The sequence below is a fragment of the Miniopterus schreibersii genome (genome assembly GCF_964146895.1).
Source record: "Miniopterus schreibersii genome assembly, chromosome: X".
Taxonomy (NCBI): Eukaryota; Metazoa; Chordata; class Mammalia; order Chiroptera; family Miniopteridae; genus Miniopterus; species Miniopterus schreibersii.
Window position 1 is genome coordinate 97,344,811 of NC_138104.1, and position 12,323 is coordinate 97,357,133.

At 35.0% G+C, this 12,323-nt stretch overlaps 1 protein-coding gene across 2 annotated transcripts in view; it reads right to left on the bottom strand.

Moving 5' to 3' along the window:
• PPEF1 (protein phosphatase with EF-hand domain 1) overlaps positions 1-12,323 on the bottom strand; it is an 82,751-nt gene that overhangs the window by 47,334 nt on the left and 23,094 nt on the right. For both annotated transcript variants that reach the window (XM_081126180.1, XM_081126181.1), the window contains 2 exons: positions 12,192-12,252; positions 610-773 (listed from right to left, as the gene is read on the bottom strand). In XM_081126180.1, coding sequence (XP_080982306.1) covers positions 610-773; positions 12,192-12,252 — 225 coding nt within the window. The remainder of the gene's footprint in view (positions 1-609; positions 774-12,191; positions 12,253-12,323) is intronic.

Sequence of the window (12,323 nt, forward strand, 5' to 3'; positions counted from 1 at the left end):
TCTATTGATGAATTGATAAACAAAAATAGTATATCCATATAATAGACTATTAGCCATAGAAGAAGTAATAAAACATGCTGAGACATGAATGAACCTTAAAAACATTATGCTAAATGAAAGAAGTCAGACACAAAAAGCCACATATTATATGATTTCATTTGTATGAAATATCTGGAATAGACAAACCCATAGAGACAGAAAGTATAATAGTGGTTGCCAGGGGTGAAGGAGAAGGGAATGGTAATGGGTATGACACTTCTTTTCGGGGTGATGCAAATGTTCTGGAATTAGCTACTGGTGATGGTTGTACAATCCTGTGAATGTACTAAAAACCACTGAATCTTATACTTTAAATGATGAATTTTATGGTGAATTATATTTCAGAAAAAGAAAAAGGAAATGCCATAAGTTATAGATAGAGAAGAGGTTTCTGTTCACCTGAGGATACTTCTATTCAATGGGTTAAGAAAAGCAGAGGGTAGCTCATTCAATGTGAAGCTTTTCCCCAAGGGAATGCATTGCTGCTGCAGTATTTTCATTCACACATTCCACAAACAGTAATCGAACACATTATGTACAAGAATCAAGGCAGTATTCGCTTCCACTTACCTGCTGCTTCTTAAAGGCCTCAATCAGTACATGAAGAGAAGTAGAATTGAGTGGAAATTGCACCCGAGGACCACCATAGGAATCTGGGACCTCTATCAGCCCTATACAATCTTGCCTATCCCTGTCCTCCTGGAGGGCGCAACCAAATAGCCGATCTGCTAATGCTGGGAAAAAAACAGAAAGGGGGGCAAAAATCAACATTCCCATACTCAAATGCAATAAACACCTTCTTAAGTGTCTAGCTCATGTAAGGCACTGTGCTAAATGTTATGAATACTGTACTGAGATATCCCACATATAACCACGAGGAATGATTTGTTCTAAAACCAGTAGGTACACGCACATGAATCACCATCATCCCTTCCTGGGTGGACATTTTACCAAAGCACTGAGCTCACCAGTGGGGAATAGAGGGAGAAGCACAGAGAAAACTAGTCAGTCACGGTATTTTGATGCTCTGAAGTTCTAAGTCTACATTTTTTGCCCACTCTTACATTTCAGATTTTTACAAATGGGGTTGAAAACATAACAATGCATTGTATTTGGTTCAAACATTTGCTGCTATCCATGATCTACAGAAAATTAAACTGCAACATTTAATTTTCCCCCTATTAAACACTTCAAATTTTACTTAGCTATAATTGATTTGTCTCCCTCTTCATATAAATACAGTTTTTCTGACGTGATTTTCTTTTTCTTCTTGGTAACAAAGCAGATAAAGTTAGGTGACAAACCACCGGCAGAAATCCAAAGGACATCTCTCTGAGAGACACATCTCTATATAACATTGCCTGCACTGCCCATTTCAGTAGGTGCTGAGATCCAGAGTCCCTTTCTTGCTAGACTGCCCATGAAATGATCAGCCCAAGAACAGAAATCTGGCCAAATCAAGTGGAGAAAGATGAAAGGGGATGTGGCAGATTGATTGCAACAGTGACCCCAATTCCCTATCCCAAACTCTGACCATGTTCTTCTTAATGTGATTTTGAAGCTAGTCTCACCAAGAGTCTATTTCCCCAGCCCTTGAAGCTGGTCTGTGACTTGTATTGGCCTAAAAAGTGTGGTGGAAGTGTTACATACCAGTTCCAAGCCAAGACCTCACAAGGACTTGTTTGTTTCCATGCTCTCTCTTTTGAAACCATGCCACTACCGTGAAGCCCTGGCTAGCCTACTGAAAGCTCCAACACCATGTGGAGCAGAGCTGAGTCACCTTAGCCAAGGCCATCCTAGATCAGCCACCAGCCAACAGACCTCCAGACACATGAGTGAACTCCAGCTAAGACCCGAAAAACTGCCAAATCAAGCCTGCCAAGAGCAGCAGATGTGCCCAGCTAATCTGTAGACTTATGAGCAAAAAGAAATGTTTATGACATGCTAGTGAACTATTGTGGTTGTTTAATACACAGTATTATTACTTAAATGCAATAAATACCTTCTTGAATATCTAGCCCATGTTATTTAAGTAACAGATAACTGATACAGAGGACAATGACATACTCTTCAATGCATTAACACTAAATTGCTACTAAGGCCATTAATCAGAAGTTGTCTGTAAGCAGTTTCTATCATTTTGAATATTTAGAGTGGACATGTTTGGAAGGTATGATGTTAGAAGATGTAGACAGAATATGTTTTTTTCATGATTCACTTATTCTGAGAGATTACAGTTAAGAACTAAACTTGAAAATTTTTTCCAAAGCCATATTTGGTAATTTTAAAATGTTTTCTAAATTACTGTGTATCCAATATTTTTTTCCTAAGAAGTTGAATTTAGGAGTAATAATGTCTGTCTTCAGTGTGGTCCAGCAGGTTATTTTTCTTTTGGATTTGGTTTGAGATTTGACAATAGCTTACTTCATTTTATGTTTGAAAACAAGAAATGCAGAGCATCTTGGTAAATTTTATCTCAGATTCATTATGTAAGCAGTAAAGCCTAAATAATCTACTGAACTATCTTAATGATCAAGCCACTCATTTCTACTTGGTAGTCATTCTTAGAGATGCATCCTGCTCCAAGGGAAAACTTTCCTCTTCTTAACTCTACACACTGAAATATCAGGCTCCTCTTGGGAAAACAACAACAACAAACAAAACTAACACAACCCCAGCAGTTTCACTATATCATCTTACAATTGACTTACTGAGTATTCCCAACTCTGTGAGATATAAACAAGAAACAACTTTCTTTTCCTAATCCTTGCATTTGTCTATGATCTGTCAATTCTCCCTTTCTCATCAGCTGACACATCTAGTGATAAACATATGAAAAAGCACCATTTCCCTAAATCAATTCTTGGTCATAACTACTCAATATGTGGCTCAGTTGGCTGGAGCATCATCCCTGCACCAGAAGGTCCAAGGTTTGATTCCCAGTCAGGGCACATACCCAGGTTGTGTGTTTGATCCCTGGTGGGGGCAAGTGCGGGAAGCAACTGACAAATGTTTCTCTCTCACATCAATGTTTCTCTCTTTCTCTTCCTCTCCTTTCCTCTCTCTCTAAGAAAAAAAATCAATAAAAACATATCCTTGGGTGAGGATTAAAATAATAATAATAGAAAATAATTTTTTAATTTAAAAAGATGCTGCTATTTTAAAAAAACACAAAACAAACTACTCAATATGAAATATCAGTAAATATCAAATCATAATCCTTTTGCTGGTTTTTAACCACATATTAAAAGAATAACATAGATTCTCTTTCTAATGTATAGCTAATGTAGGTCATATAAAAAACAATTAAAAGCTTTAACATTTCAAATGCAAGCACTGTCTTTGTGGGCTATAACTATTATAACTAATAATAACAGTTTAATGAATGCCAACAATATATGAAGATTTGTGCAACATGTAATTAGAAATAATCCTTATATATTTGTTTTACAATTCTGTCAACATGAATCTAACCCAATTAAATATAATAAAATTTTGAATTATAACCAAGTAATATCTTTACAAGCTGTTCAAAAGAAAACACCTTAAAAATGCCCCCTATACAAAATCTTTTCTTTTACCTAATACAGACTCGAAATCTGGATAAGGGAAAAATTTAAGCCCATAATTTAAAAAAAACAACAACAAACAATTTCTGCCTCTACCACCCACATGTCACTTTGAAAACAAGCTCCAGATATTGCTGGAAAAGGAAAAGCACCAATTGAACTTCATTTATACTTATTTCATTTCTAAATTATGAATCTGAATTAACACAGTTGGGTGTCCATATAATAAACTCAATAGTTTACAAAATGACATTTCATAAAATTTAACACCTGTTCCTGATCTTTAAAAACTCAAAAAACTAGGAATGAAAGGATACCTCCTTAACATAATTTTTTAAATTTAAATCAACAATAATGGTTTTTCTATTAAATCATTAACAAAAGAAGGATGCCTACTTTCACTGTTTCATTTTAACAATTTAACAAAACATGAAGTCAAAATAAGAGGAGTGACTACTGGACACAAAGATACAAAAATAAAGTTACTTGTGGCGAGTGTGATTAAATATATACACTTGAGAAAATCCATTGAAAAACTCCCAGAGTTGATAGAATTAATATAATACAGAGGTTAAACATACGAGTTTGAATCACAGATTCACTGCTGATGAGATGAATAACCTTGGGAGGTTATCTTCTCAGCATCAGTATTCTCATCCACAAAAAGGGGATGATAATAATACTGATCTCACTGGTTTGTCATGAAGACTAAATGGAAAGATATATTTAAAGTACTTAAAGACATGGTATATGGCAAACATTTAATAAATACCAGCAATAATAATAGTTTCATTATTGTTATTCAATAATAGCACAATACAAAATAAGTAGATATAAATCAATAGCTTTCCTAAATACCACCAATAATCATTGAGGAGATACAATGGGGAAAATATCCTATTCATCAGAGCAACAAAAAATATAACACCTATCCTTAACAAACTATTCCAAATAATTCAAGAGGAGGGAAGGCTATCAAGCTCATTTTATGAGGTCAGCATTATCCTAATCCCAAAACCAGATAGATACTATAAAGAAAGAAAATTATAAGCCAATATCCCTGATGAACATAGATGCAAATTCCTCAACAAAATATTAGCAAACCAAATCCAACAATACTTTAAAAAGATTATACACCATGATCAAGTGGGATTTATTCCAGGGATGCAAGGTTGGTACAGAATCTGCAAGTCAATTACGTGATATACCACATAAACAAAATGAAGGATAAAAAAATCATATGATCATATCAATAGATGTAGAAAAGGCTTTTGACAATATCCAACACCCATTTATAATGAAAAACTCTCAGCAAAGTAGGAATAGAAGGAACACATCCCAACATAATAAAGGCCATATATGACAAACCTACAACAAATATCATACTCAACAGGAAAAAACTAAAAGCATTTCCTTAAGATCAGGAACAAGATAGGGATGTCTGCTTTCACCACTCTTATTCAACATAGTACTGGAAGTCCTTGCCACAGCAATCAGGCAAGAAGAAAAAATAAAAGGCATCCAAATTGGAAAAGAAGAACTAAAACTGTCATTATTTGCAGATGACATGATACTGTATATAGACAACCCTAAAGATTCTCCCAGGAAAATATTAGAGCTGATAAATGAACTCAGTAAAGTAGCAGAATACAAAATAAATATTCAGAAATCTGTTTCATTCTTATATACCAATAATAAACTATCATAAAGGGAAATTAAGAAAACAATCCCATTTACAATTGCATTAAAAAATACCTAGGAATAAAGTTAACCAAGAAAGTAAAAGACCTGTACTAAGAAAATTATAAGGTAATGAAGAAAGAAACTGAAGAACATACAAATAAATGAAAGCATATACTGTGTTCATGGATAGGAAGAATTAACATCATTAAAATGTCCATACTACCCAAAGCAATCTATAGATTAAATGCAAATCCTATCAAAATACCAATGGCATATTTCATAGAACTAGAACAAATCATCCAAAAATTTATATGGAACCACAAAACACCCTGAATAGCCACAGGAATCTTGAGAAAGAAGAATAAAGTTGTAGGAATCACACTATCTGGTATCAAACTATACTATAAGGCTATAGTAATCAAAACAGCATGGTACTTGCATAAAAACAGACACACAGATCAATGGAACAAAACAGAGAACCCAGACATAAACCCATGCCTATATGGTCACTTAATATTTGACAAAGGAGGCAAAAACATACAACGGGGTAAAGACAGTCTATTCAACAAATGGTGTTAGGAAAAAGGGACAGATACATGCAAAAAATAAAACTAGACAACCTTCTTACACCATATACAAGAATAAACTCGCCCAGCCGGGCATGGCTCAGTGGTTGAGCGTCGACTAGGATCCAGGTGATCGGGGTTCGATTCCCGGTCAGGGCACAGGCCCGGGTTGTGGGCTGCAGCCGATCAATGACTCTCTCATCATTGATGTTTCTATCTCTCCCTCTCCCTTCCTCTCTCTGAAATCAATAAAGATTTTTTTTTTTTAAAAGAATAAACTCAAAATGGGTTAAAGACTTAAATGTAAGACAACCATAAAAATCCTAAAGAAAACATAGGCAGTAAAATCTCTGATATTTCTTGTAGCAACATTTTTTCTGATATAACCCCTTGGGCAAGGCAAACAAAAGAAAAAATTAACAAATGGGACTACATGAAACTAAAAAGTTTTTGCACAGCGAAGGAAACCATCGACAAAACAAAAAGACAGCTTACTGAATGGGAGAACATATTTGCTGATACATCTGATAAGGGGGTAATATCCAAAATTTATAAAGAACTCAAACAACTCAACACCAAAAAAACAAACAACCCAATTTAAAAATGGACAGAGGACCTGAATAGACACTTCTCCAAAGAGGACATATATATGTTCAATAGACATATGAAAAGATGCTCAAGGTCACTAATCATCAGAAAAATGCAAATTAAAACCACAATGAGATACCACTTCACACCTGTCAGAATGGCCCCATCAACAAATCAACAAACAAGTGGTGAGGATGTGGAAAAAAGGGAACCCTTGTGCACTGTCGGTGAGAATGCAGATTGGTGCAGCCACTGTGGAAAACAGCATAAAGGGTCCCCCCCAAATTAAAAATGGAACTGCCTTATAATCCAGCAATTCTACTTCAAGGTATATAACTAAAGAAACACAAAACACCAACTTGAAAGACTAAATGCACCCCTATGTTCATTGCAGCATTATTTACAATAGCCAAGATATGGAAGCAACCCATGAATAGACGAGTGGATAAAAAGTGGTGGTACATATATACAATGGACTATTACTCAGCCATAAAAAAGAATGAAATCTTACCATCTGTGACAGCATGGATGTACGTAGAAGGTATTATTGCTAAGTGAGATAAGTCAGCCAGGGAGAGACAAATACCCTATGATTTCACTTACATGTGGACACTTATATTTGTTCTAAAGAACAAAATAAATGAACAAACAAAATTGCAACAGACTCACAGATACAGGACAGAGGGGAGGGGGGTTGGAGGACTGGGTGAAAAATGTGAAGGGATTAAGAAGTACAAGTTGGTAGTTACAAAATAGTCACAGGGATGTAAAGTACAGCATAGGGAATACAGTCAATAATATTATAACAACTATGTATGGTGCCAGGTGGGTACTGGAGATACTGGGGAGAATACTTTGTAAAATATACTGGGGTGGGCAAAAGTGGGTTTATAGTTGTTCATATGGAAAAATATATAATCCAAAAATAAATAATACTACAAGAATAAAACTACTCTGTGTTTCATGTATTCACAACTGTAAACCTACTTTGCCCATCCCTGTATGATTGTCTAACCACTATGCTATACACCTGAAACTAATACAAAATAAAATATATAGACACAGGCAATACTGTGGTGAAGGCCTGGGGTGGGGAGTGGGTGCAGGGTGGAAGGGGTCAATGGGGAAAAAAAGGACATCTGTATATTTTCAACAATATGGATAAATAAATATGCATATGTACACACACACACACACACACACACATACATACATATAAATAAAATACCTGGTCTGATAGAACATTTTGGCTAATGTGGGAAGCAAAAGGAAAAGTCAAAACAACACTTCCATACACTCTGTCCCACCCCCCACTTCCACCAGTTTCTGATTAAACCTATTGCTATGTATAGCAGCTTTGGCTATATACCTGTGGGAGGAGGCTGATATGGAAAAGCAGACTGGAATGGATGTGTAGAGTCTCTCCATCAAGCCCTATGAAATGCTTTTGAGCAACTAAAATAGTAGGACACAGAAAACATCTGCTTCCAGGTTACCTCTCACCTTTGGAACACCCAGAGGTCTCAAAATACTCTGTGCCTCAGATTAAAACCATTAATCTGGTCTGATATCTGCAAATGTGAAGTGTAGTTGTATCCCTAAATATACCTTGCTTAGGAGTCAGAGCACTTATGCCAAATAGGCCTAAGTGGAGGTTGTCTGGAACCTTCCTACCAAAGAGGGCCATCAGAAAGTAACCTACAGTAATGTACAACATGGTGACTCTAGTTAACAATACTCTAGTGTGTGTTTCCAAGTTGCTAAGAGAGTACATTTTAAAATTTCTCACCACACACACACAAAAATTGTAACTAAGTGAGGTGGTGTGGACGAGTTAACTAACTTTATGGTGGTAATCATTTAATAATAAATAGACAAATAAAATTATTACATTGTACACCTTACACTTATACAATATTATATGTCAATTATATTTCAATAAAGCTGGAAATAATTTTTAAATGAAATCGACCTACAGCAATAATCTGCAAATTTCTTTTTCTGCTCCACACAATAATTAAATCAACATGATTCTAGCATTCTATAATTGAGAGATGTGTAAGAGAATAGATGGCCCAGAAATATGACCTATTACACATTTTTAAATAAATGTATTATGGAGGCATTACAAATCATGGTGAAAAGATAAATTATGAATGTGTGGGAAAAATTGGTTAACTACTTTGAAATTTTCTTTGTAGTTATATTTTTTAATTGTTCTCAACCACCAGGCATCAAAATTTCCTTTTTTAGTTTAATATAAAAACATTCAAAATTTATGAAGTGTTAAATTTTTTATAAGTCAAACCATTAAAAATATAGAAATACAGGCATAGCAATCACATTTTAAATATTTCAGGGCCTCCTAAGTTTAAAAGCAGAAGGATTCACAAAGAAAAGGATACTAAGACTTGAAAGATATTTTAAATAATTAATGAATGAAAATTTTCTAAATCTGACAAAGAATATAAACTCAGATATCAAGAAGCTCAGCAAAACCCATGCAGGATAAGTAAAAATGAAACCTCATCAAGGTATGTTATGGTTAAAATGCTATTTTCCAATGTTACTTAGGTTAGTTTTTTCTTCCCCACTTCCTTCAGGTGATTATGTCATCATTTGTAATATAGTTGCGTTCATTTGTCATGGTGTGTATTCTATTTTGGCAACATACACACATATACACTGTCTGTTTTTATCTTGTTGGAGATTTGAAACATTATCATGGTTGTAAGAGTCAGAATTACAAAAAGGTATACTCAGAGAAGTGTCATTCTCCCCTCGCTCCTCTACCCAATCCTCATTCTCCCATCCTTTCTTCCCTGCTCCCACTCATCCCCCCAATACCCTGTCAGTAAACAATGTCATCAGTTTCTGGTTTATCCTGTAGGTTTATCCTGTATTTATTTTTGCACAAACAAGTGTGTATATATGTATATATGTGTGTTGTGTATATATATTTATATATGTATATATATATATATATAGATTTCTTAAACAGGATAAACAACCAATCATAAAGGAAAAAAACTGTACTACACTGAAATAAAAATGTATGTTCATCAAAAACACCTTTTAAAGACTGGGGGGTGGATAAAAGGCAAAGACTAAGAAAATATATTTGTAATACATTTATCTAACAAAGGTTCATATTCTTATCATTAGAATACTTATAAAACTCATACACATTGCTAAGGAAAAGACAGGCAAAAATTCGGAACAGGCACTTAACTAAGTAGTATGTGCACATGACTGATAAACATACAAAAAGGTGAGCAATTTCACTGCTCACCAGGTAAATGCAAACTAAAGCAGAAACGTGATACCAGTACATACTCGCCAAGTGGTTAAAATAAAAAGAAAGACAACTTTAAGTGTTGGTGAGGATATGGAACAATTGGAACTCTCATACACTGGTGGCAGTATCAGTTGGTACCATTTTGTAAAACTGTTTGTCAGTATCTAATAAAGCTGAACATATGCATGTCCTATAACCCAAAACTTCTACTCCTGGGTTATGGTACATCTTTATAATAATGGCCCCATTGAAACATACTTCCTTGTATCCATATCCCTTTATAATACACAATATAATGCTGCTGCTGCTCCCTGCAAGAGATGGAGCTTTCCTAACCCCTTTGAATCTGCAGCTGGGCCTTGTGATGTGCTTTGACAGAATGTAGCAGAACTGATTTTTGTGAGCTCTAGAGCATAGACCTTAAGAGGCCTTGCAGATTCTGCCTTTGCTCTCTTGGGATCCAGCTGCCATGTAAAGAAGTCCAGGATATCCTGCTGGACAGAGAAACTGCATGAGGAGAAGTAAGGTGCCCAAGTTCACAGCTAACACCAAAAAGTCCCAGACATGTAAGTAAAACCATTTGGACCTCCATGCCCCAGCCAGCTAGGATGAGTGAGCCCAACTGATACTATCTGAAACAAAGACAAGTCATCCCCACTGGCCCTGTTCAAATGCCTGACACCCACAGGGTCATAAAAAAATGGCTATTATTTTTAAGCCACTAAATTTTGAGGTGGTTTGTTATGTAGCAATAGATAACTGAAAATGAGTACACAGCAAAAGAAAAGAATACATATGTTCACCAAAATGGTCATGTACAAGACTATGCATAGCAGTGCCATTTAAATTACCGAAAGTGAAAACAACTCAAAAGTCCATTAACAGTAGAAGGAATAAATTTTGCTATATCCATAATATAGAATATTATTCAGCAATAAGAGTGACCAAATTACAACAACATGGATGACTCTCACAAATACTATGTTGTGTAAAAAAAGCCAGACTCAAAGCTCTATGCTTCCATTTATATAGTGAAGTTCAAAAACAAGCAAAATTAATCTGGGATATAGAAGTCAGAAAAGTAATGATAGGGGTAGGGGTGGATGGGTAGCAATTGGAGAGGGACAGGGGCGTTTCTGTGGCTCTAATAATGTTTTATTTCTTGTTCTGGGTGCAGGATACAAGGGTATGTTTACTTTGAGAAAAACTATTGAGTCATATAATTTGTGTGCTTTTCTGTAATGTAAAGTTTGCATAAGAAGATTAAGCCACTGTCCCTTCTTTGATAAAATTTTGAATATATTTTTTAATCACCTGCAGAATTTTTTAAATGTAGATTTTTTTAAAAAACATCAGAGACTGAGTAATTATCTCTGGGCTGGAACCCAGCCATCTGTGGCTATGAATCTCCATAAGTGATTCTGATGCACAGGCCAATTTGAAATATTAGGTCATCAGCAGAAAGAGTGCTGCTTCATTTCATCAATATTATATTCCCTCTCAGAAATATTTTTGCCAAAGAATATGAAACAACTCTCTTCAAATCGCAATTATCTAAAAGAAAGAAAATGGCAAAATACCTACTTCCACCCACTCCCACTCCTCAGGTTTGGCTATTCCACCATTCAAAAAGCTTCCACAGATCATTAAATGCTTTAATTAGTTTCACGCATATGTACTTAGCTCAAAGCATGCATTAAACCATCATTCTGCTGCCACTTCAAAGGGTGTTCACTAGATTATTTAAAATATGCTCTTAGATGCCATAAACATTTTTAATTAGAAAAAAAACAACACAAAAAATGGTTGCCCCAAATTAAGGAAAAAAGTTTTAAAGTCTAACATCTACCTTGAAGATAGCAGGCAAATCTTAATTTGCAGGAGAAATGTATGCCTTGTGAAAAACTATTATTTTAAAATCATTTTTGAACCACACCTATGTTGCCTGTCTCTAGATATCTATGCAGAAAACAGAAACCTGATGGAGCCAACTGTGTTTAATCCACCATTTCCCCAAGATTTATTTCATAAAATACTTAAGTTTCATGGACAAAAAATGAAACCCTCCTTACTAAGCTACTATTGTACATCAATAGATTGTGGCTCAGAGAAGGTATTCAACAAATTAACATTGAATGAGCCCATCAATAGATTGTGGTTCAGAGAAAATATTCAACAAATTAACACTGAATGGAATCATCAATAGATTGTGGTTCGGAGAAGGTATTCAACAAATTAACATTCAGTTTTTTGAAAGTGAAAGAATTAAGTGGTCAATTTAGTTGACACCCATCAGAGAAGACAAAAACCAGCTAAACTGATTCCACCAGTTGTTTGGTGTCACATAGACAAGACAGGTGGGCATCTTTTAAATTGTTTAGTGTTCTCCCTTGATGAGAACAATTCGATATTTAATGACTACTTTTCAAAAGACTAATTTTTACTTACTTGGATCTTTCTCTTGTATATGTGCGTAGTTTTCCAACATGAAGGAAAAGAAATTGGATAACTGGACAAAATAAAAACACATTAATCAATTAATGAACCCCAAGCAGCTACTGTGGTAAATGCTATTGGTTT